At 42.3% G+C, this 26,502-nt stretch overlaps 1 protein-coding gene across 1 annotated transcript; it reads right to left on the reverse strand.

Moving 5' to 3' along the window:
- Positions 1-1,744: 1,744 nt before the first annotated feature.
- On the reverse strand, positions 1,745-16,777 carry STEAP1 (STEAP family member 1). The gene is made up of 5 exons (XM_061586146.1): positions 16,239-16,777; positions 11,699-11,805; positions 9,318-9,824; positions 4,808-4,972; positions 1,745-3,543 (listed from the first exon to the last, which is right to left on the reverse strand). The coding sequence occupies exons 2-5, from the start codon at positions 11,759-11,761 to the stop codon at positions 3,286-3,288; spliced, it is 993 nt and encodes a 330-aa protein (XP_061442130.1). The 5' UTR covers positions 11,762-11,805; positions 16,239-16,777; the 3' UTR covers positions 1,745-3,285.
- Positions 16,778-26,502: the final 9,725 nt, after the last annotated feature.

The following is a 26,502-nucleotide window of genomic DNA, read 5'->3' on the forward strand; positions in this document are numbered from 1 at the left end:
TATTTCATTGTTACTTATACACAAGTAACTTAGTCTGAATCCAACTCTCCTTTGATATAACCTAAATGACTCTTTGTGAGAGCCAGTGTGGTATAGTGGTTAGTGTGTTGGACTACAACCGGGGAGGTTCAAATCCCCACACAGCCATGAGGCTCACTGGGTGACCTTGGGCCAGTCACTGCCTCTCAGCCTCAGAGGAAGGCAATGGTAAACCACCTCTGAATTCCACTTACCATGAAAACCCTATTAATAGGGTTGCCATAAGTCGAAATCGACTTGAAGGCAGTTCATTTCATTTTTTCAAATGACTCTTACAGTTGGATTTATCAAGTGAACAGGAAGGCATTTTTCTGTGTGTAAAATATACCTGTATCCTGCTCTTGGCAAGCTTCACCAGATCCCTACTTGCTTTGCTTCAACAGTGCTACAACATTACGTGTTCAGAGACCATTATAGGGCCTTCTTAATGTGACTAGCTATCTATTAGTTGTTCATCCTGTTAAATCAGGGAAAGCCCTCATTCTGTAGCATTTTCAGGAACAGAATTTTAAAAACAAACTGAGCTCCATTTTAAACAGGCCAGCTTCAGGAGCTAAAGAGTTATGATCAGAAAATCTTGACAGAAAGCAAGGAAAACCTCTGAAAGCTCAGCCAAAAGGAAATGGAATTGTTTTATAGGAGCAATCACCATGTAGCTTGCTTGAATCAGATCACCATGAATCAGCATTTTCAGTATTGGTTTTAGTGCTAGGTTGATGGTATGGATCCTCCTCTCCAAGGTTTGTCTTCTATTAGCAGCTGTTCTACCTGGGTGCAGGAGACAGAGAGGCAAGGCAGATCTGTCTCCCACATTAGCCATTTTATCTTGTCACTATAAATGAAGAATTAGCACCTGCATTTTCTTATTTTCCAGTTATTTATTGTTTTTCCCTTCTGTTTTGTGTCTATCAGTTGAGAGCTCAAAGTATTAAACCTTAGACACTTTACTAATAAATAATTCCTGAAATTGTAATTTCAAAGTCCTATTTAACAGCGATCAAGGTATAGCCATACGCTATTAAGGTTGTGTCTTGCAGGGCAGATAAAGAAAGCACATTTCCACCCATAGTCTGCAAATGAATGGGGATCACATGAGAAGAACTTGAACTGCTTAGGCTATCTGGATATTCATTTGTTCTGCACATTAGGTTCTCAATCTAACAAGGAAATTAGGTTGCATCCAATTGTGTCCCTCCTTCCATCAGGAGGATGGAGAGGGAGGGATCCCCCTGCAGCTCCCCACATCACCCCTTATGCTGCTCCAAAGATCCTGCAACTCTCTAGAGAAGATTTGGGGCCCTGCAGGAGCAATCAGTAAGAACAGTGGCCCTCCCCACTCTACTGATGAAAGGAATCACTAGATCAAAATGCCTCGCAGCAGTGGATGAAGGCCATTTGATACAACCCATAATATGCTGAATTTTGTTTCTGCACATAGATCTTCTTATGGACTGTGGATGAGAATTTGTTTCACAGTTAATTCTGCGGCACTGGCTGAATTGTGTATCTATCCCATGAAAGCTTGTACATTGTATTTACACATTACTTCCAAGTATGAAAGCCTATTATGCTAGATTTAGATAAAGTCACTGACTGTTAGACAAATCACTTTATTTTATATGAAACCACTGGAATATAGAGGTTTTATTATTTTAAATACAGTAAATGTGAACAAAATCTTTTCAACAAGCATATTAATAGCTACCAGTATTTGAATTCTTATTTACAATATTCAATATACAACACAATTTTAAGAAATACAAGACAGAGTAGAGTCCCAAGAGCAAGAAAGTGAAGAAATTCCCCAGAATCCAAATTAATGTTGGTTAAGGATCCAGTTCTCATTCTACCATGGAAAAATGTCTTCTTCCATAAAAAGAAAATGGCACAACAAATTCCAGATCAATTCATGCCAAAACCTCTTAACACCACATATTAATTTTTATAGGAGTGATATAATAAAACTGATGTAGCTAATCAATTCTTTTGTAATAGTGTCATTTGCTGTCACCTAATGAAGCTGACTGACAGATATTCAGGACTAACAAAATGAGCTTCATGGGTAAGAACTAATTGCTCTTGAGCTGTAATTTACTCTGAATGGGGTCCAATTCATAGAATGCTCTGCCCAGGGGAAGAGGAGTGGGAGAGGCAATTTCTGCCAATTCCTCTTTCACCTGCAGACCTGTGAAAAGCTGCTCCAGAGGCTTAGGGGACTTTCTGGAACAGTGTGGGAGCTGATGCAGGAGGTTGCTGGAGAAAATTAACGAAAATGGTCTCTCCTTCCCTGCATCCACTGGATTGGAATCTCTCTTGTGAACAGAAGGAGCATTGGATTCATCCCCTTGTACTTATGAAATTTACTAGCACAAAAATGTGATGAGAGCAAGTTCCTGGCTCAGGTACTAGCTTTAAAAGAGGGATTCTCTTTCGACAGCTGTCAGTAACGATAGCTAAATGTCATATATCATGGAGACCAGATGCTGGGGAGGAAGGTCATCCTGCATGCTGCAATCAGTATACAAGACTGCATGAACCCTGGTCTAATCCAGCAAGACCTGCTTCTTACATGCTCAAGGTTGACCTCAGCTTGCTATAAAAGGCTCTGCATTGTTAAAATTATTAAGCTATCTAGGTGCATCTCTTGATTTGGGTATGTACACGATGAGCATATGCATAGCAGACCACATTATGTTAATGAGATGACCTTTCAACATGGAAAGCCTCATTTACTTCAGCCACTGAAATGAACTGAGAAGCTGTTGCAGGCAAGGTTGCATTTTAAAGTGTTATGCATTAGTTAATTGTTTGCATTTTTTTTAATCTCACATGAATGTGACCACTGCATTCCCTGAAATACATTTCCCTGAAGAGGTAATGTTTTGTTTTTGTTTTAAATTGAAATCTTTGGGATTTTTTCTTCAGAAACTGACATATGGGACACCTGATGTTTTAATGCCCATGTCATGTATGCACCATTTCAGCATTTGCTGAAGTAAGCTTGCAATCTTAAGTAAATGTTGACAAAACTACCTATACTTAAATAACGCTGAAAACTTCATTGGTATGTCAAAAATAGATGAACTTTTAACCTTTGCCAATCTTAGGCATGCATATACTCAGAAGTAAGCCCCACTGAACTCAGTGCAGTTTACTCTGTGTGACTATGCATAGGATTGTCGCATTACATATTTAGGGCTTTTAAAAACATTGAATATGGCCAGCAAAGTACATACACTTTTAAATTTACAGTCGGGAAGTAATCTGTGTCCTACTTGTCACAATGTCAGCATCACAACCAGATCTGATCTTTTGTAGTCTCTCCTTTAGGCACGGCAAAAGCAGGATACCTTTACAAGTCAGAACCACAATTGGAAGAATAACTGCTATCATAAACGTGGGTGGAGTATACCATAAAAACTGGCCTATGTCAATCCACTTATTCCATGCAAATACTAATGCATGAATGGTGCATAGCAGCAGAGCTGAATATCCCATCTTGCTCTAGAAAGAAAGTATATAACAGATTAGCTTTTCAAACTTTTAAAACTGAAAGGAAACTATAATGCACACTGCTGCATTGGCAGTCATATTCAGGGTTACCAACTAACTAGAAAAACACAGTTCCATCTGTTTCCAAGCATTTCACAGCAGCTTTGCATGCCCATAATCAGCAGGCATAGAGACAAATGTCATCTGCTAATTGCTGCAGATTAAAAAAGTGGTTATAGACACAGCTACAAGAGCTGGTTCAAATGGTGGCAACCCTTGTTACTTTAAGACACTGAATGTTTAATTAAGATTCTCTGGAATTGTTGAAGAATGCTCCTTGTTGCTCTTCCAGCATATATGGCCTGATGCCAAAACATTATCTTATTACATCTATACCCCACCTTTGAACCTTCACGGAACATTAGCTTCTAGGCAGTCACCTATCCAGGCACTAGCCAGGACCAGATCTGCTTAGCTTCAGCAAGGTAGTAGCCTCATGAGGCAAGAATACTAAACTTCTAAAACACATGTTATATGTCTGCATAAAACAAATAGAACTCTACTACAGCAGACTTGAAATCAGGTACAGTGAATTGTATTTTCTAAACTTAATGAACAGATTAATGGCACCCCATCCTATAGCAGTAGAATTAACATCACTGGTCTGCATCTTGACCTGCTGTCCCTTTGTTTTCAGGACAAGCTGGGCTAAATTTCCTTCTCTTTGTACTGGTGGGTTTAGTGATGTTCTTGCATATTTTTCAGTCACACTAAACAGGAGCAGCAGAATAACTTGAGAGTGTCCCAGTTTGCTGCATCAAATGGCAGGTTGAGGTGCATACTTGTAAGTAGATCCAAGTACTTATGAAGAGGGCGCTCCATGGCACTACAGCAGGACTCTGTGGCACTCCAGATGTTGTTGGGACTCCCAACATCCATCAGCCCCAGCCAGCATGGCCAACAGAAAGGGACAATGGGAGCCGTAATCCAGCAACAACTGGAGGGCCACAAGAACCCTTTTAAGTAGCCATCTTTGGCTCTAATAAATTTCAATCTGGAGGTATGGGAATCCGATTACACTAAAAGCTATTTGGAATCACCCTGTGTCTGACTGATGGAAGTCCTCCAGGGTTTCAAAGCAGAAGTTTTTTCCCCATCTTTTAGATACTTTCAATTGCCATTATCAGAGTGAACCTCAAATCTGTAACACAAAATGTATCCTACCACTGAGCTATGGTCCCTCTTGAACAATCTATAGTTTTTTATTTACATGTACCTGAATGTAATGAAACTCTCTCCAGGTCAGGGAATGGCTGACAGATGGAATTGATGTTACTGCCAATATAGCCAATATAGCAAGTCCCAAAATTCCTAGAGACACATAAATCTCCATTCTCCAGACATCGTGTTCAATCCAGGCACTTTCCTTTTTCTGCTTCACCTGTAAAGAGAACATCACTCTTTTAAAAGGGTCAGAATAACAGTCTAAGGCAGGGGTGGGGAACCTTTTCTGGCTGGTTGGTCAGATAGTTACCTCCCTGACCCTTGGAAGATGCATTCAAGATTCAAGGCTGGTTGGCCACTTTTTTGCTTGGGAAGCAATCTCTTCTGCATATGCGGAAACTGTACACCAGCCTTTCCCAACCAGTGTGCCTCCAGATGTTGTTGGACCACAATTCCCATCTTTCCTGACCATTGGCAATGCTGGCTGAGGCTGATGGGAGTTGTAGTCCAACAACATCTGGAGGCACACTGGTTGGGAAAGGCTGCTGTATAGAGATAGCCCGCTGGTATTTTTATGATTATGGGTGCACCTGTAGCATGTGCAGCTAGTTTCCCCTGTGAATATGTACATGGGATGAATCACACAGAGGGGGAAAAGCATCCAGGTGTGTGACACCAGGCCACACTTTGTTCGGATCATTGATATTAACTGGAATGCACTACAAAACAGGATACACTGAGGTGCTGTTGACATGTTCTGTTCATATGTGCATGCTACAAAATACAGCATGGTCACATTTCAGATCCTTAAGTACAGTATTGTTTATACTGATGTCAATAAAAGTTGCATCAGCCTAAAGGAAAGTTAATTAGATTGAGAAGTATTTACTTCAGCAAAGTTTTGACCCCAAAGGAGGCTCATTCCAATTCCTTTTTAACTTGATTTTCCCAGCAGGACTGCCTCTATTCGCTGACAAACAGAATTCCATCTAAAAGTGAAATGTAACCTTTGGCAGATTGTAACAAGAAGTAAGCAACACTAAGAAGCAGTATTTTAAGCAGCTAACCAGCAGGCATTCTTGGCAAGTTTTGTCACCCTGCCAGGGCAGCCAATGAATTTAGATGTTTTCAAATACCCTGTATAATTGGCCTGGACATAGAAACAAGCTGCCATGATTTCAATATTTACAGTGAAAACTGAGGCATTGATGTACATATGAGGACAGGGCTCTGGAAACTTTAAACAGAAAAGAGAATTTCAGCAGGCATAGGTTATCTCATCTTGACAACTGAATCTGCCAAAATTCCCTGGAAGGTACATTTTATACCAAAGGTAGTTAACACGACGCCCTCCAGATGTTATTGGATTACAGCTCCCCTCATCCCTGACCATGCCAGCTGGAACTAATAAAGAGCCCAACATCTGGGAGGCACCACATTGGCTAGTCCAGCAATTCCATTGCTTTATTGCCATGGATAAAATCTGAGGGTTTTTTTTAAGCCATCTAACCTGGTAACTATTAAAACATTTTATGGTAATGATGTCCTTTTGTTTGTTCTGACTGATAATATTAAATGAACCTGGGAGTGGATGTTTTGAGATAAATGTTTCTATTTGTTGTCTCCTTATTATTCATAAGTTTATAAACCACTATCATGTCCCCTCTCACCTGGATATCTCCCCCCTTTTGACAAACACAGTGTCGTGAAAAAGTATTTGCCCTGTCTGATTTTCTGCATTGTTGCATATTTTTGGCACTGAACATTGTCAGATCTTGAACCAAAGCCTAGTATTAGAGAAAAGAGAACCTGAGTGAACAGACAAAAATTTGATACTTATTTCATTTATTAAAGAGAATTAAGCAACACCCAATGCCACCATGTGAAAAATTGCACCTTTAAAACCTGGTTACACCACCTTTAGCAGCAATGACCAAACGCTTCCTGTAGTTCCTGATCAGTCTCTCACAGCACTGTGGTGGACTTTTGGCCCACTCTCCCTTGCAGAACTGCTTTAACTTCGTGACATTTGTGGGTTTTCGAGCATGAACTGCCCCTTTCAGGTCCTGCCACATCTCAATGTGGTTTAGGTATGGATTTTGACTAGGCCATTCCAAAACTTTAAATTTCTTGTTCCTCAACCATTCTGATGTAGACTTGCTCGTGTGTTTCAGATCATTATCTTGCTGCATGACCCAGCTGCGCTTCAGCTTCAGCTGACAGATGGTCTGACATTCTCCTGTAGAATTCTCTGAAACAAAGCAGAATTCATGGTTCCTTCAATGATGGCAAGTCGTCCAGGTCCTGATGCAGCAGAGCATCCCCAAACCATGACTCTGCCACCATGTTTGACTGTTGGCATGAGGTTCTTCTGTGGAATGCAGTGTTTTGGGTTTTGCCAGACATAACAGGGCCCATGTTGCCCAAAAAGTCCCATCTTTGACTCATCTGTCTATAGAACATTATTCCAGAACTCTTGAGGATTATCCAGGCGCTTTTTGGCAAACTTCACGTTCTTCTTAGCGAGCAGTGGTTTCTGCCTTACTACTCGGCCATTAATCCCATGCTTGCACAGTGTCTTTCTGATAGTGGAGTCATGAACACTGACCTTGGTTGAGGCGAGAGAAGTCTGCAGATCCCTGGATGTTGTTCTGGGGTCCATTGTGACCTCCTGGATGATTTTATGCCTTGCTCTTGGAGGGATTTTCGCAGGACAGCCACTCCTGGGAAGATTCACTACTGTCCCAAACCTTCTCAATTTGATCAATATGACTCTGACTATGGTTCAGTGGAGCCCCCGAGCCTCAGAAATAGCGTTGTAACCCTTACTAGACTGATATACATCCACAACTGTTTTCCGGAGGTGTTCAGGAATTTCTTTTGATCGTGGCATGATGTGGCTTTGGAACCTGTGTGCTGGCAACTTCAATCTGATGGCAAGAGCCAAAATTAATCAGATTAAGCAGGCCTGATGGTTTACCAAGATATTCAAACTTCTGGCCCTAATAATCCCTTTCACTGGGCTTATTTATTTATTATTATTTATTTTATTCGATTTTTATACCGCCCAAAGCCAGAGGCTCTCAGGGCGGTGTACAGCATAAAGTAAATACAATACAAAAATACAATAAAATGACAATAAAAACACTAAAAACATATATTTTAAGCATTTAACAGCCTGGTATATATTAACAACAGTAAAATATGTTAAAATGCCTGGGAGAATAAAAAGGTTTTAACCTGGCGCCGAAAAGATAGAAGTGTAGGCGCCAGGCGCACCTCGTCGGAAAGGCTATTCCATAGTTCGGGGGCCACCACTGAAAAGGCCCTAGATCTCGTTACAACCCTCCGAGCCTCTCTGTGAGTCGGAGCTCGGAGGAGGGCCTTTGATGTTGACCGTAGTGAACGGGTAGGTTCATATCGAGAGAGGCGTTCCGCTAGGTATTGTGGTCCCGCACCATGTAAGGCTTTATAAGTCAAAACTAGCACTTTGAATTTAGCCCGGAAACAGATAGGTAGCCAGTGTAAACGCGCCAGAACAGGTGTTATATGTGCGGACCGTCTGGTCCTCGTCAACAGTCTGGCTGCTGCGTTTGAGTTAATAGGGGGGCAATTACTTTTTCACACAGGGGCATTGGGTGTTGCCTAACTTTCTTTAATAAATAACTGAAATAAGTAGCAAAGTTTTGTGTTGTTTGTTCACTCAGCTCCCCCCTTCTCCAATATTAGGTTCAAGATCTGACAACATTCAGTGCCAAAAATATGCAACAATGCAGAAAATCAGACAAGGAGCAAATACTTTTTCACGGCACTGTAGCATGAAGATCCTCCAACTCCCAATCTCTAACCCAGGGATTCCCATGGTGTGATCTGTGAACCGCAAGTGGTCCGTGAGATTCATTCAGGTGGTCTGCAGATTTGTGGTTGAAGATGGGAGATGACACATCCATCACATTAAATATTTATATTGATTTTCAATTGCATTTTATTTCTTCTCTGATTTCTTTTGTATTTTATACAATATAGAAGAAATAAAAAATAAAAACACAAAAATCATACTGCTACAAGCACAGCGTATTTAAGTTGCTATAACAGGCAGAAAAATCATTATGGGGTCTGGTCTGCCAAAACCCCCAGCAATTTTCAAGTGGTCCGTGGGGGGAAAAGTTTGGGAACCCCTACTCTAATCATTTAAAGCAGCAATCCTATATTTACTTACCTGGGATTAAGCTCCATTGAGTAACAATAAATAGACACCTTATCCCCATCTGCATCTGTACTGGAATTTTTAAAAAGATGTTTTGTTTTACAATGTTTTTAGTGCTTTATCTGTTTGCCACTCTGGGCAGGATATATATTTAATAAATAACAACAAGTCAATGGGACTTCTGCACAGACATGTACAGGATTGCTTGGCCTGTTACACTTTAGTAGTAGACTGTGATCATCTCTATAATACCCATTTTGAGACTGGGAGACCAGAGCTGCATAGTATTCTAGATGTTGGTGTACCATCAGCTTAAACAGATTTAAAGGCATTACACTAAAACAAAATGGTGTACCTGTTGATATGCCCAGTTTAAGAGTTTGTATTTGTAGGATCTCCTCATTGGATAGCACAAGCTATAGCAGGCATGTACTGAGGCAAAGAAGAAGCTAAGAAGCCCGAATTGTTTTCTTGATGACATCCATGTATCCAACCACTGTGGAAAACGTCTATACTTGGTTCCATAGTGGAACTGGAAACCTGCAGCCAGTATTCCTGGTAAATAAACCAGAGCCAGCAGGGTAATCGAAACCATTGGTAAGACTTTGTTTATGACCAGGATTGGAATTTTATAAAATACATTTTGTTGAGCAGTTACAAGAGGATGGATGACATCCCTTAGGAAAGTGTAGATAAAGGTTAACAAAGATAGTATCAGTGCTGTCTTCACTGGTAAATGCCACTTAGGGAAAAGGTGATGTTTGCAGTGACTACCGGGAGGACATTCAAACTCATCTATATGGATTCTTTGATGAGCATGAGGGAAAGCAGCTGGTGTGCCAACCACTTGTAAATCCATAACCTGAAAAGGAGAAAACACAATACATAAACTTAATAGGGATTTAAGAGTACTTACTGGTAATTCCCTCTGTTGTTGCCCTTTGTAGACCAACTCATATACATTCCATTTGAAGCTGTTCTAGTCTGTGCATGAAGTTTTCGGTTGCAGAATTTGGCTACGTTATTGGGACTGAACTTAAGGAGCTTAAGGTTACATTGCAGATGCCCTTTTCACTTGTGATTTATGGTTTATTCCTGGAGCAAGCCTTCTGCACAGATTACATTTCTTCACCAATCCTTTGTAAATGGTTTGGAAAACAATGCAATTCAAAGCCACATTTAAATGGGAATGGAATGTAATCTCTAGCATTTACTACACAATTGTCTTGTGCAAAACACAAAAGGCACAATAGTACCATTTCTCTCTCAAAGACCACTGTAGGCCCTTTGATTTGCCATTTGGAGGTAGACATATAAGCAGAGAGGGGAGGAGGACTGCTGTGTCTATACAGGTATGGCTTCCATACCAGGATGTATTTTTGCAGGTGCTCCTTCCGTCAACATACCACTCAGTCAGGGGGGGAAAGCTGTGCCTGCTTAAATTCTCTCTTTTACACAATGCTTGAAATGGTAATACAAAAGGTACACCTTGTGACAATTCTAATAAAGCTGAGATGCATGCAAAATGTTTCTCCATTACCATTTTCTTAGCAGTTATGGAAGAGCAATTTACCGGGCTGCCGTGGCACCTAATTTGTACTTGCAAAAGCAGCTCTGTCTAAACATTTAAAGCAATATATGGTCCTTTTTCATCTCCTTAGTACTTTCTCTACACTTGGGAAACTCATATGAATTTTAAGCAGCAATTTTAATGGAGTATACTAACCCTAAGATCACAGAAAATATAGCCAAGTTCCTTGCTGTAATTATCAAAACTAGATCACAGTGATTAAAGGGAAGATGAGTTCTGAATCAAAATTGTCTGCATTTTTAGCTATTTCTGATTGTTTATAGGTTGAGGCAGACTGGGAGTAAAACCCGTTAAATTCAATAGGGTTTACTTCTGATTAGACATGATTAGGATTACACCGTCAGTTTTAAGCTCCCATCTGTACTATACATTTAAAGCTGTATCATTCCAGTCATGGCTTCCCCAAAGAATCCTCACACAGCTACAATTCCCAGAGACCGCTGGGAAGAAGGATTGATTGTTAAATCACTCTGACAACTGTAGCTCTATGAGGGATATAGGGGTCTCCTAGCACCCTTAACAAATTACAGTTCCTAGGATTCTTTGGGGGAAGCCATGACTGTTTAAAGTGATATGACGCTGTTTTAAATATACATGGGGCCATAGTCTCATTCTAAAAGGTTCCATTTTGTCTACATATATATAGTTGCTTTGTTTTGCTGTGGTTGTTGTGATAACCCTACACTGTATTTGATGCTTATGATCTGTAGGCCAAATAAACTGAACTTGACATAATAAGCCTAAAGTCACTGTTAAGCCTCAAGTTACTGGATGCACCAGCAATGGTTGTTACATGCTTGGCAAAATCTAGACACTTATTTTAATCCTAGGATAAGAATTTGCACAAACAATACCAACAGCAGTAGTATGTATTAATACAGCACTTTTCACAAGGGCCTGAAGGACATTCTCATACATTTTTTCAAGGGGCTTCACGGGCAGTGGGAGACTGCAGATAAGAAAGCCTGGTGAATAAAGGCCTTTTGAACTTGGCAAGTCAGAGTGCCAGAAAGATTAAGGGGGTCAGAATGGCATGGTAGGTATTTTCAATTTAGCATTGCAGCATGCGAAAAATCCACGCTGGCCATAGTACATACAGCCACTCTTGTGACTGTATAATACAGACACATATATATAAAGATTACCAAATTGTTGTAATTCTCCCAAGGTCTTTCAGGATCCAATTTCTGATCTTCAGCCTGATCCATGTTCTTGACCAATGGCTGTCCTGTGCTCTGTAGCAAAAGGATCTCTGCAAGACAATTTCAGGTGGCCTATCATGCTAAGAACACAGTTGGCATGTTAGGAATATATATAAAAACAATCAAACACACTGTTTCAGTCAGCCTTCACCCACTTGGTGACTTCCAGAGGTTTTGGACTACAATTCCCATCAGACCCAGCTGGGCAAAGGCTGGTTTGGCCGATCATTTCTACATCATTCAACAATGGCCAAACCAATAGTCCTAGAAATTCCTCTTGGAGACTCGGAACTTATGACAGTTGTAAAACACCCAGAATTGGGAGCTTCCTTCTCTTGTTCCTGAGCCTTCACTCTGGACTGCCATTTTATTTTCACAGAAATTTGAGAGTTAAAAATATACATGATTTATAAGTGAAATGATCAGGATTGTAAACAAATAAGTACTTTTGAGACTGCATAATCAACAGTAACTCTGGGCCTTCATGTCATCTTTAAGCCGTTTCATCCTAAGCCCTCTCCACCCAAGTTGTGGCTCCAAAAACTGAGTTTTTTAGCACATTCAATCAACTTTTTATTGTCCTTGGATTTAATTTTCTGCATGAATCACATATGGCAGGCCTCAACAAACGAGTCTGAGCTGATGGAATCCTCATTTTCCCAGGACTCTAGAAGAGAGAAGAAAGGCACGGAAAGGAAAGAAACAGAATCTTTGCTCGAAGGTTTCTGCTAGTTTTGTCCCGTCTTCCTCATATGGACATGATTTTTTTAAAAAAAGGAAGACAGATTTCTGTGTATCTGAGATTATAGATATCATAAAAGACCAAGAGACATGTTTTGGAAAACAAACTCAGACTGCTTAAGCAAACAATATCTTCAGGCTGGTGTCCAGACACTTTACAAGAGTGATGACATCGTGGTCTTGCCTCACTCATATGCCTCACGCAGATGTTGAGAGGCAAAAACATGCAGTTATGGATAAAGTCAGTTTCAAGAACGCTCCTGATAGCAGCTTTAAGGCTGTTGAGTTAAGCGATTAAAAACCCTGCTCACTATAGCAATGGACCACAGCAAGAATTTGCAGTGCACTTAAAGTTGAATTCCTTGGTAACAGTTACTTCACATAGCCTCAGGGCCCTTGATCTGGACGTGAACATGTTGCTTCAATGCCTCCTCAGTATTTATTTCTGTATCTCTAATGCGTCAGGTATTAGCATACAGAAGTAGCATAGTCACTGCTTAGAGCAGGGGTGGCTAGCTAATCTAGCATTTCCTGTTTCCAGGGCACTGCAACCTGCTAGCAACAGCAGCGTGCAAGAGGAAGAAGAGGTGCATTTGCAAAGTCAGGAAGGGGCATCTTTGAAAGGGAGCTGGCAGGCCACTTCAGACAGCCTAGCTTGGACTACGGGCTCACCATCCTTGGCCCTACAAGGAAGTGGATGGAGAAATAAAGATCATGGAGAGTCAATCAGTAGTCAGAAGCCAAATTAAATAAGACTAGGGTAACCTTAATTCTGATACTCATATCATTGCCTTAATTAACATTAAGTCTAAACACACTTACTAGGGAGTAGGTCCCATTGAACACAGTAGATATTTCTTCCAAATAAAAATGTGTAGAATTACATAGCATTTCTGCAATCCTATGCACATTTATTTGGAAATAGTTTTTCCCCTCCTACTCAGTTTACTGGAACTTACTTCAGTGCCACAGGCCTTCATTGCACTCTTCATCAAGCAGAATGGTATGTGGACCCTTCTTATGTTTAAAAACACTGTAATCTCTTACTGACCAATGTAATGCTTAATTAGAAAAAACATGTTCAAGGAACATGCCACTATTTCCTAGAGATGACCAAAAATATTTGCATTTGGAAGGGTTCTACATAACTTAAAAGTATACCCCTTTTCCATTAAGAAAGCAGACCTCTTTCATGACCTAGCAACTTCCAGGCTGGATTGCTATAATTCGCGCATACTACATGGGACTACCTTTGAAGACAGTTTGGGAACTGCAATTGGTATAGAATTGGCTGCCAAACTGCCAAGTGGAATGGGCAGAACAGAGTACAGGCATACTCTGCTTTAACGTTCCCAATGGGACCGGAGAGTATACTTTAAGTGAAAATCTACTTTAAGTGAAGCAATTGTCTTCACTTGTACTGCACGCAATCACCACTAGATGGCAGCGGCGTCATGCCAATAAAATGTACGTTATTGCGAAGCGCGTGAACGTTAAGCCGGGTATGGGGACGTATGGAGCATGTACCTTATAGCGAGGCAACGTTAAGTGGGGTATGCCTGTACATCACTGATTCTATATCATCTTGTCAGTTACCAGGCTGAAAAGATCTAGGATTAGAGCATTTTAAGAACTGCATCCACCTGTTTGAGTCTGCTCAACGATCAAGACTGTCTATGGGGGTCCTGCTCTATGTCCCATGCTATCTGAAGGGCAGTGAGTGAGCATGTTACACAAGGCCTTTTTGCAACAGTGCCACAAGACAACAGAATGCCCTAGCAAGGGAAATCTGCCCATCCCCATCAGTGCTTGCCATTCAACAAGCAGCAGACATGGGACTTTCCAACAAGCTTTTTCTGATGTTGCCTTTTAAACTATCTCTGTGTGCTGCTATTTTTAAAAAATTGCAATCTTGATTTTAGCTGCTGCTTATCTTTTAGGGGTTTTTATAATGTTGCTATATTGTTTTAATTTTCCTCAATTTTTTTTTTACCTGCCTTTATGTAGAAAGACTGGAAATAATAATGACAACAACTAGAAAGAGCTACGTTTGATAGGGGCTGGGGAAAGGAAGGGATAGGGTTAATAGGTTTTTTGTATTATTTTGTAACTAAATACATGTTAACGCAAAATGGAAATAAAAATAAATTTAAAAAAAGAAAAAAGAAAGAGCTACGCTTAGACTCTGACATAAGGAAATTTTAAATTGGACTTACATACATGGCAAGCATCACTGGCTGCATCAAGCCCTAGAATTTCTGGGCCTCGGTCCTTCTGAGCAAACTACCCATTCATTATCCTCACCAAATGCTTTATCCTCACCAAATGCTTTCCAGATCTCCCAATCAGCCCCAAATCCCACATAGTCTTTGGCAATATCCCTTTTGCTATAGCACTGGATCTGCCACTTTTCCTCCTCTGCTATTAATGAACAGTAGAAGCTATTCCCTCTCTCCTGCTGAATGGAAATAAAAATAAAATGGAAATAAAAATAAATTTAAAAAAAGAAAAAAGAAAGAGCTACGCTTAGACTCTGACATAAGGAAATTTTAAATTGGACTTACATACATGGCAAGCATCACTGGCTGCAACAAGCCCTAGAATTTCTGGGCCTCAGTCCTTCTGAGCAAACTACCCATTCATTATCCTCACCAAATGCTTATCCTCACCAAATGATTTCCAGATCTCCCAATCAGCCCCAAATCCCACATAGTCTTTGGCAATATCCCTTTTGCTATAGCACTGGATCTGCCACTTTTCCTCCTCTGCTATTCATGAACAGTAGAAGCTATTCCCTCTCTCCTGCTGATGCAGCAAAAGCGCTTGCTCCAGGCAACCACCAAGAGTTGTTTAGAGATAAGCTCTGCTTTGCTTATACGCCAACAGAGATGGTGTAAAACAAGAGATATAAAACCTGATATGCTAATAGCAAGTTCAAGCGCTGATACTCAGAACACCACACCCATGCACAAAACGGTGATATTAGCATGCTTGGGGACTCCTCAAGATGTGCAATAAAGAAAAAAAACGTTTAGGGAATTTTTTTTAAGGTGGGGGTTAACAAAACAGGCCAATGAGGACTGAGCATGTTCAGTGGAAATGATATGGTGGGGCTGGAAATAGTTTTCTGGAAAAGGGCATAGCTAGCTGGCTGACAGCTCAGGATGACTCCAAACTCGTTTTGTTTCAGGTCCCTCTTATCAACCACATCTAGTAACGCTCTGTGCACAGTTTCTTTGTCTTAGAAGGGCTCTTGGCAAATCCTGCAGGCAGCTCTGATTTCAAGGCTGCACTGCAAAGTTTCACCAAAGTTTTGACCAGTAAGACGTATTCTTTTCGTAGACATGTACACAAAACAAGAAGAAGAAATCCTCTTTTGGGAAATTCTGAACCTCGTGACACAGATAAGACCGTCACTGGCTATCTATCACCCTCGTTGCCGTCAGCATTTCGTTTATTTATTCATTAAATCCTGTTTGTACTGCAGGGGAGGAAACGGAACGAAATTCAGCTTGACAGCTGGAGTAGGTGTGATGTGGCAGTGCCTTGGAAGTGGACGTTGCCTCCAGCAGCACAACTTGGAATTTCACAGCGTCTTTCTGAGCGCCCATCTGTAGCTCAGCAAATATTTGGTTAGCGACGTCCACCCCCAGCCTGCCTCCAGTGGCAAATGTACTACTCGCATCCGCCCGAGAGAAACGAGGATTTGTTCAGAAAACTCACGAGACTTAGCGGTACTTACAACTTCTTTTCGCCGTCCACGGGCCGGGAGCGAAGGGATCCTGAAGGCGCCGCGCCGCGTGAGCCAGACAGACTACCGTCTCCTCTCAGCCCCGTAGGTTTTCCCGCTCCACACTCAGCCGCCTACTCTGCCCTTTCCAGCCCCGCCTTCGGCATCTCTCCATACCTCGCCTTGCCAGTTCCGTCTTTCTTCTGCCCCAGGAGTCGGGAGCTCTTGGCTTACATCCCCAACCAATATTTTGTTGTTGTTTTTTAAAGGGGAAGTGGGGAGACAATCAATGTAAACAGTTGCGCTTTGCTCAGTGTGTCACAGCCTGCACCGCCTGCATTTTGTGGCCAAGTGTTTGTCACACCCCCCCCCAGTATACACTTGTGTTCTTATTATTCTCAGTCAGCCCCGTCGAGCTTTAAATATTAACAGATTTAGGCTGCAATGCTATGCTCATTTTCCTGGGACTGAGTAAATCCAAGTGGTTATGTATAGGATTGTGCTCTTACTTGTAGAGTACGCTTTTGTGAACTAGCTGAGAACTCGTATATCGCCAGTTTCCAGGTCGCATTAAAAGCACATATCTTCTCTCAAAGAATCCTGGGAGCTGTAGTTTGTTAAGAGTTCTGGGAATAGCACTGTGAAGGGTAAACTACAGTTCCCATTATTTTTGGGAGGAAGCCATGTACTTTAAATGTATGGCGTAGACGTGAGCTCAGAAGGCGAGAAATGGAGCTAACAAACCAGGACTTCTGAGAAATAAGAGGGAAATAGCCAGTTGGGAACTCTGAGGTTTGCAGAAGTAAAATTAAAAACAAACACACACCACCTCCAAAAGGGGAGAGACCTCCATGAAACAACACAATGAAAACTGAGCATGCGCAGCAGCTCCAGAATATTGAGTATGCGCTGAAGCAACTGTATACAGAGAGCACCGTGTGTGTGTGTGTTCTAATGGGCAAAAGTGTGAGCACAATAAACCATTAATCTTTCAGGTGCCACAAGACTCCTTAAATAGAGTCGTCCCCTCTTGTGTTTATTTATTTATTTACTTATTTATTTTATTTATTTATTGCACTTGTATACCGCCCCATAGCCGAAGCTCTCTGGACGGTTTACAGCAATCAAAAACATTAAAACAAATATACAATTTAAAACACATATTTTAAAAACAATTTCAAACACAATTTTAAAATTTAAAACAATATAAAAACAATTTCAAACACATGCTAAAATGCCTGGGAGAAGAGGAAAGTCTTGACCTGGCGCTGAAAAGATAACAGTGTTGGCGCGAGGCGCACCTCGTCACCAAGATCATTCCATAATTTGGGGGCCACCACTGAGAAGGCCCTCTCCCTTGTTGCCACCCTCCGAGCTTCCCTTGGAGTAGGCACCCGGAGGAGGGCCTTTGATCTTGAACGTAGTGTACGGGTGGGTTCGTATCGGGAGAGGCGTTCCATCAGGTATTGTGGTCCCAAGCCATGTAAGGCTTTATAGGTCAAAACCAGCACCTTGAATTGAGCTCGGAAACATACAGGCAGCGAATGCAAGCGGGCCAGAATCGGTTTTATATGTTCGGACCGTCTGGTCCCTGTTACCAATCTGGCCGCTGCATTTTGCACAAGCTGCAGTTTCTGAACCGTCTTCAAAGGCAGCCCCACGTACAGTGCATTGCAGTAATCTAATTTGGAGGTTACCAGAGCATGGACAACTGAAGCCAGGTTATCCCTGTCCAGATAGGGAGGTAGTTGGGCCACCAACCGAAGTTGGTAGAAGGCACTCTGTGCCACCGAGGCTACCTGAGCCTCAAGTGACAGAGATGGTTCTAGGAGAACCCCCAAGCTACAAACCTGCTCCTTCAGGGGAGTGCAACCCCATCCAGGACAGGTTGGACATCCACCATCTGGTCAGAAGAACCACCCACTAGCAGCATCTCAGTCTTGTCTGGATTGAGCCTCAATTTATTAGCCCTCATCCAGTCCATTGTCGCAGCCAGGCACCGGTTCAGCACATTGACAGCCTCACCTGAAGAAGATGAAAAGGAGAAATAGAGCTGCGTGTCATCAGCATACTGATGGCAACGCACTCCAAAGCTCCGGATGACCGGACCCAACAGTTTCATGTAGATGAAACAGCATGGGGGACAGAACTGACCCCTGCTGAACCCCATACTGGAGAGTCCAGGGTGCTGAGCAATGTTCCCCAAACACCACCTTCTGGAGGCAACCTGCCAAGTAGGAGTGGAACCACCACAATGCAGTACCTCCCACTCCCAACTCAGCTAGTCTCCCCAGAAGGATACCATGGTCAATGGTATCAAAAGCTGCTGAGAGATCAAGGAGAATCAATAGAGTCACACTCCCCCTGTCTCTTTCCCGACAAAGGTCATCATACAGGACGACCAAGGCTGTTTCCGTGTCAAAACCAGGCCTGAAACCCAACTGAAATGGATCCAGATAATCGGTCTCATCTAAGAGTGTCTGGAGCTGGCCTGCCACCACTCGTTCAAGGACCTTGCCCAGGAATGGAACATTTTCTACTGGCCTATAGTTATTAAGATTTTCTGGGTCCAGGGAGGGTCTCTTCAGGAGTGGTCTCACTACTGCCTCTTTCAGGCAGCCAGGGACCACCCCCTCTCACAGAGAGGCATTAATCACTTCCCTGGCCCAGCCGGCTGTTCCACCCCTGCTAGCTTTTATTAGCCAAGAAGGGCAAGGATCCAGCACAGAAGTGGTTGCACGAACCTGTCCAAGCACCTTGTCAACGTCCTCAAGCTGCACCAACTGAAACTCATCCAAGAAATCGGGACAAGGCTGTGCTCTGGATACCTCGCTTGATTCACCTGCTATAACATAAGTCTAAGTCCTGGTAGATGCTAAAGATTTCATCCTGGAAGTGCCTAGCAAATTCATTACAGTGGGCCTCAGATGGTTCTACCATGTCCCTGGGGCCAGAGTATAATAGCCCCCGGACAATTCTGAAGAGCTCCGCTGTGTGGCAGATTGATGATTTGATAGTGGCAGCAAAATATTGTTTTTTTTGCTGCCCTCACTGCCCCTAAATACAGCTTACCATAGGCACTTACCAGTGTATAATTGCATCCACTAGGCGTTTGCCTTCATCTGCACAAGCCGTCTCCTATATTGTTTCATTGCTCTCAGCTCTGGGGTATACCATGGAGCCGTACGAGCTCTACACAGGAGAGGTCGCTCAGGAGCAATCATATCAACCGCCCGGGTCATTTCTGTATTCCACAGTTCAACCAGGGTTTTGACAGGAGTGCCAGCCCTATCAGCCGGAAAACTCCCGAGAGCCCTTTGGAAACCATCTGGATCCTTTAGTCTCTGGGGGCGGACCAACTTAACAGGTCCCCCACCCTTACAGAGGGGAAAAGCCGCTGTAAGTCTAAACTTCAGCAAGCAGTGATCTGTCCATGACAAAGGGACTGATGTAAGGCCCCCCACATTCAGATCGCCAACTCCATGTCCAGATGCAAAAACCAAATCTAGAGTATGCCCTGCTACATGTGTTGGGCCAATGGCATATAGGGACATTCCCATGGTTGTCATGGAGACCATGAAATCCTGAGCCGCCCCGGATAAGGTGGCCTCAGCATGGATGTTGACATCCCCCACAACCAACAGTCTGGGGGATCTCAACAGTACACCCAAGACCACCTCCGTCAGCTCAGCTAGGGAGTCAGATGGTCAGACCACATGTCAGTTATTTCTCAGGGGTTGCCATCCTTTTTGAACCAGAGGCAAAGCGCCATGGGCTCCGGTTCAAAATGGCTACCCTGGGGTGTGGCATAACAAAATGGCTGTTACCTCTAAAACAGCAGAAAAAGAGGCAGGAACACAAACTGGTGTTGGCATGCCCCCCCATCATTAATTGAAAGACATACAGGCAGGCCCTGCTTATACGGCAGGTTCCGTTTCGGACTGCCACCATAAAGCGGAAATCGCCGTAAAGTGGAACCCATTGAGTATAATGGGGCGCGTTGCACGAAAATGCCGCAAAATGCCGCAAAAAGCACAAAAACGGCTTTAAAACGGAGAATTTCCCCTAATTGAAAGCCACCACATTAGCGGAATGCCGGAATGCGAAGCGCCGGTAAGCGGGGCCCTGCTGTACCAAAATCAGCCACAGCTGCACTCACAGGGAGACACCCTTTGCAAGCCTCATCTCTTCAGAAGGGAGGGAGAATGTCCAATCCAATGAAATGATGTGGGCAATGTAGGAGAGGCTGAGTCAGTGCAAACAGGAACTGAGCAGCAAAAGCAAACAGTCTCTTGAGGGTTGTGGATTTTTAAGTGAATGTTTACTGAGACCTTTTGCATGTGCCACAGGAGGCACTAATGGGCACACTGGTGACCATAGGCACCATATTGGTGACCCCCACCTGAGACGTATCTTGGCTCAGTCACCTATCCATCTGCTGTGTATTAGACTGACTATTCTTATGAACAATTAAAATGGTCTTTGTAGAATTAAGACTGAAATACCTGTGCATCTTATCTGGGAGTAAGGCTATGAACGCACTAGTCACCAGAGCAAAACAATTTCATTAGCCAAACCTGGAGGTGGAATGGGTTGATCTGCTGATCAGTTGTGGAATCTCTTTGAAGCTGAACTAAAAACACACACACTCAAACTGTTCTCACCAGGTTTTACAGTAAAAGGGGCAGGGTTTGACTAGCATCGTGTGTCCACGTTTTCAGAAGAGAGAGGAACACACTGGAACTGACAGAACAGTGTGTGTGTTTCTACCCTAAGTCTTATTGAATTCAACACTGGGTTGAAGAAATGCTCGGACTGGTGATGTATGAGCAGACAATCTATGCAAGAGGGGGAAACCCTGAGAATTTGAAAGCATCTGGAGGAATGTGACAATTTGCTGAGGGGAGCTGGGCCTCTGTTATATTGATCACTATCTCCACCTTGGATTTCGCTTAGCTTTGAAGCCAAAGGCACTTCAAATTTATGGGCTCTCTCATGAGTAGGAAAGCATACTCCTTATGTCCACTAGTCACTGCCAGGTAGACTTAACCCTGTGGTACCTATGCACCTCATTTTACCAGTTTATAGTCACATTCATGTGAGAGTTTAATAGAGTTGACAAGTCTCCAGTTTTTGCCTAGAGACTGGTTTTTGGGGTCATCTCTGGGTGACTCACTTTAATCTCCAGACTCTTAGCTTTCATTATTTTTTAAAAAATAAGTTTTTAGGTGGTCTGGTTCAAGAGATATGTACCAAAACATCAGCTGCTCCCCCTGCAACTTCTGTTAGAAGCCAACTGCTCTAATCCCCGCCCTTTCAGGTTTTTAGCCAATAAGTGAAGTCAGAGCTGTGATTGACAAGGGATTTGCTGACCTCCAGGCAAGAGCTAGAACCCATTGCAGATCTTGAAAACAGTTTCCTTTTCCTGTTTGTCTGCACATCAGAAGTCAAGTGAGTGTGTAATATGTTATACTTTTCTAATTATAAAAAGTCAAATAAGTTTAAATTTCACTGGGCTGTTGAAGAAGATAGTTTATTTGTCTAATTTCCTGTTTTGAAAACATTCCCAATATGAAATTTTAATCCCTTATCCACTTTTCTGGGAGTAAAGCTGCAATGCTAATCCCACATAGCTGGGAGGAAACCCCACTGAATTCAGTAGGGCTTACTTTTGAGTAGACAGGGTTTGGATTGTGCTATAAATCAGTCGGACTTTTGAGTGAACATAGAAAGTATTGTGTTGTAAATCTTTCTTTCTTCCTCCAATTCTTTTTATTTAAGCAACTACACAAGACTTTCTTAGAATTATTATTATAATTTATTGTTTGCCCTTCACCCAAAAGTCAAAGCTTTTATTTGGTAGAAAATTAATACTGATTTTTTTAAAAAAAAATGTTCTGCAATAATCAGCTGGTTTTGAAAATAAATGTTATATAAGGTGTATGTATTTTTGCATCTCCAGTGTGCGCGCGTATGGAATCTATCCAACAACCCTGTGAGGTGGGGTTGGAAACCAAGGCAGCTTACAACAAGAAATAAATCAATTTAAAATCCAATAACCATAAAACAAGTATAAAACAGTTGCAAAACAGCTTAAAGTGGCATGATTCTGAATTTTGGGTTGGATAAGTGGAGATCCTTATTGAGGTTGCAGTCCTGTGCATGCTTGCCTGTTTGAATACACTGGATACATGGGGACTTGCTTCTGAGTAAACATGCATAGGATTGCATTATAAATATACTTACAGGTTGTGTAAATAATAAACATCTTTGGCAGTTATGCTTATATATTTAATATATAAATATTTATGTATTTCTTTATACTGTGTCTCAATATGTATCTGATTTCACACTATGGGTGTACATTATTGTTTCCTCTACATTTTAAGTGTGCCATTCTTCCTTGGGGTGGTCATGGTCCCCCTCCATTGTTTACACTCTGAGGGGCAGATTAGGCTGAGAGATGGTGAGTAGCCCATGATCAACAAGTAAACATTGTAGCTGATTTCCATTTTAAAAAATAATTAAAATTATTTATACGAAGGTAAATTTATGAAGTAATGCAGATCCACATAATACATTTAAAGCACATCCAACTCGCCTTTAAAGCACATGACTTCCCCCAAAGAATCCGGGGAAGTGTAGTTCTCCCTTCACAGTTATAGTTCCCACCACCCTTAACAAATAACAGTTCCCATGATTCTGTGGTGGGATTCATGCACTTCAAATTTATGTTGAATGTGCTTTAAATGTATGGTGTGGATCTGCCCTAGATACAGTAGGGCCCCACTCATACAGCAGGTTAGGTTCCAGACCCCCGCTTGAAAGTGAAAACTGCCAAAAACCAGATCAGCTGTAGCGCGGGGGTCTGGAACCTAACCCGCTGATTGCACCAGAGGAGGAGGAGATTAGATCTTTCCCTCCTCTGGCGCGATCAGCTGGAGTGTGGGAGTCTGACGGCCCTGAGGAGAAGATCAGTTGTAGCATGCTACAGCTGATCTTCCCCTCCTCGGGCATGATCAGCTCGAGCGGGGGAGTCTGATTGCGCCAGAAGAGGAGAAGGTCAGCTGTAGTGACCTTCCCTTCCTCCAGCACGATCAGCTGGAGTGCGGGGAGCTCCAGCCCCCTCCAGCTGATTGCCCCGCTGGCGCCGCATTAGAAGCGGGGCGCCGAGAAGCTGGGCCCTACTGTATGTTGTGCATTCATTAATAAATTGAAAAGAACAATCTTAAAAGATAGTTTTTAAACAGGGGAAGGGCTGTAGCTCAGTGGTAGGGCACATGGTTTGCATGCAAAGGTCCAAAATCCAATCTCTGGAAAAGACTGTTGCCTGGAACCCTGAAGAGCCAATGCTAGTAGTCCATGTCATCAGTACTGAGTTAGATAGTACCAAATGGCCTGAGTCAGTATAAGGCAGATTCCTTTGTTCCTAAAAGATGAAAGAGACCCAAGGGCCACAGTGACTCTGAAATTTATTTATGTATTTTACTTACAATATTTATATACCACTTTATTATAAAAAACCTCAAAGCAGTTTACAGAAGGAATTAAAACAATAAAATTATTGGCAAAACAGTTAAAGACAGGTATTTAAAAACATTCAAAATAATAAAACCAACAATGAGTTAAAAACAGGTAAAAAGCATAATAGCTTCTACATGCCTGATAGGTTCACCTAAACAAAAATTGTTTTTAGCAGATGTCGAAAAACATACAATGAAGATGCCTGCCTAATGTCAATAGGCAGGGAGTTCCAAAGTGTAGGTGCTGCCACACTAAAGAATCAATTTCTTATAAGAGCAGAACAAGTACTATGTGGCACCTGTTAATATGGAAAGCAGAGCTGTGGAGTCGGAGTCGTGGAGTCAGAGTCGGAAGCAATTTTGGGTGGAGTCGGAAGAAATGTACCGACTCCGACTCCGGCTTCAAAATAAATTTTGATTGACAAATTTTTTAAAATATAAATTCAAAATGTCAAAGAAGCTTCCCATGAAGTCAGCTGTAGTTGAGCATTTCACCATAACTCAAGATGGAAAACATTTTGTGTGTCAGTGTATGACACAGGACCCAGATGAAGACAAATGCTGTGATGCCAAGATCAACGCATATTCAGGCAGCGATAAAAATGCTCCTATGAGAGCTTCCAATTTAAAAAAGACATTTACAGCCCTTTCCACAACTGTGGAGTTGGAAGCAACTTTGGGTGGAGTCGGAGTCGGACAGTAGAAAAATATAGGAGTTGGAGTCGGAGTCGAAGGTTTGGCATACCGACTCCACAGCTCTGATGGAAAGCACACTTTAAACTTGGCCTGGTAGCAAATAGACAACCAGGGCAGATTTGAGCAGAGATATTATGTGCTGCCAGGGTCTCATTCATGTCAGCAATTGTGCTGAAGCATTCTGCACTAACTGCAGCCCCCAGATCAGGTTGTGCTGCATGGAGATTTTTGTAACCTTAGCTGACTAGCTACCAGTTTTTTTTAGTTTTAGTTTTTGGTTAGGAACTCTGATTGGTTGCGGGATGCTGAATTTTCTGCCTTGCTCATAGGAATCTTGTTGGGGTTGGTATGGTATTGCATTTAGGACATCATCACTGTGTTTTGTTTTTCTTTTCTATTTGCATTTCATTTACCTTTGACTTCACTCCCTTACATTCATAAAAGCAATAACAGTGGTTCCATGTGCTCAGCTCAACCCCCTTAAATCCACCTTGTTGTTTGCATGATGGTTTGTTTCTTGCCCAATTGTGATAAAAGAGAATTCACATACTGTACTGGGAAATGTGGCTTCAATTGCTGTTGTTCCCAAGCTACTGCTGTGAACGTAGACCAAACCATGTGTGTTTTCTCTCTCTCAGTTTTTACTCACTGGAATTGGGTTGGCTGTCAAAGTGAGTTTATAGCAGCCCACAGGAAAAGGTAGAGAGTCTTCTTAACTCTTACTCATTTCTCAAACCTCTCTCTGCAGTGAAGGGTCAAGTCTGTAAAGAAGATTGGAGCAGCCATATTAAAAGGACGGCAGGCATTCCAGGCAGGGGGTTGCCAACTCTGCTTTTATATGGGATATCTTTGCAGAGGATCTGTAGTCAAGCCTTACCAATAGCACAATCCAAACCATATCTACTCAGAAGCAAGTCCTGCTGAGTTCTATGGGGCTTAGTCCCTTAGTAAGTGTGTTTAGAATTGCAGCCTTCAGGGGCATTCATCTTTACTCCTGAGTGCTCCCATCTAACATCTCCACAACACTAGGCTCCCTTCTCCCTACAATGGCCTTGTGGAGACTGGCCTGGTCTGAGACAAGAAGCAAGTAGGCTAGCTTAAATGTTCTCTACCCAGGCTCCCTAAACAGGTGAGAAGGAATGATTCCATCACTTCAGCTGGACCTGGGGACACCCTCATTTAGCTAAGACTTCTATCTTAATTTCCAATCAGAGATTTGTTTTGTTTGACTGGTATACAGTACTCCAAGCAGCTGTGCTTAACATATCATGCTTAATGACATCACTAGGGCCCACCCCTGAAATCTCAGGGTTTGGGATGCTTCTGATCTGGCAACCCTAGAGTTTAATGTGGATTCAAAGCTATGTGTACCTCATTTTTTGTTTTACCACCATCCATACAATGGCCTCATCATCAAAGTGACAGCCCATGCCTCCGGCAAATTAATTCAGATTTTCCTAATCCGCAAATAATCTGATAAGGGGGAAAAAATCAACAAAATCACAAGTAACCTGATTGTGGATGCACCACACAGTTGGGGAGTGGTTTCTTTTACGTATATGGTAATGTTTCATTGGGTGCTTTGCCCCTTCTACTTCTGTTTGCTTCTCAGCTAGCCATTGAAACGCTGAAGGGAGTACATTAAATCTCACCAGAATAAATGCCCTTCTATATTTGGCAATACACAGATTAGTTAAATAGCCCGCAGGCGCGAAGAAGGCCTCGCTAATCTGCAAATTGGGATAAGCTGCCACTAGACTCTGATTATTTTGTGCCTCAGTGTCACTTATTCATTGATTTATGGTTTCTTTAGCCTTATAATAACCGAGATCTAATATCGCTTTCATTGAAAAGCCAAGGGATTGCAATTTGTTATTCACCAAGTAATTCCATTGTGATTGAAATGAATCGGCAAGAGTTAGTGGGGCTAAGCCTAGGGCAGAAAAAAACAACTTGAGCCAAAAGTTGAGCCTGTAAATCATTTGTAAAGCCCCGACTTCCAAGCGTAGAGCAACACAACCAGGGACCCCAAGGATGCTCCTTAGGAATTTAGATTG

The sequence above is a fragment of the Rhineura floridana genome, chromosome 10 (genome assembly GCF_030035675.1).
Source record: "Rhineura floridana isolate rRhiFlo1 chromosome 10, rRhiFlo1.hap2, whole genome shotgun sequence".
NCBI lineage: Eukaryota > Metazoa > Chordata > Lepidosauria > Squamata > Rhineuridae > Rhineura > Rhineura floridana.

What these genes read in the sequence shown, in the direction of transcription:
- STEAP1 (XM_061586146.1), bottom strand. Translation starts at nt 11,761, where the DNA reads ATGGATCAGGCTGAAGATCAGAAATTGGATCCTGAAAGACCTTGGGAG. An exon ending in TAAACTGGGCATATCAACAG is followed by an intron (nt 4,973 to 9,317) that starts GTACACCATTTT and finishes TTCTCTTTACAG; the next exon opens with GTGAAGCAGAAAAAGGAAAG. An exon ending in GAGAGTTTCATTACATTCAG is followed by an intron (nt 3,544 to 4,807) that starts GTACATGTAAAT and finishes CTTTCTTTCTAG; the next exon opens with AGCAAGATGGGATATTCAGC.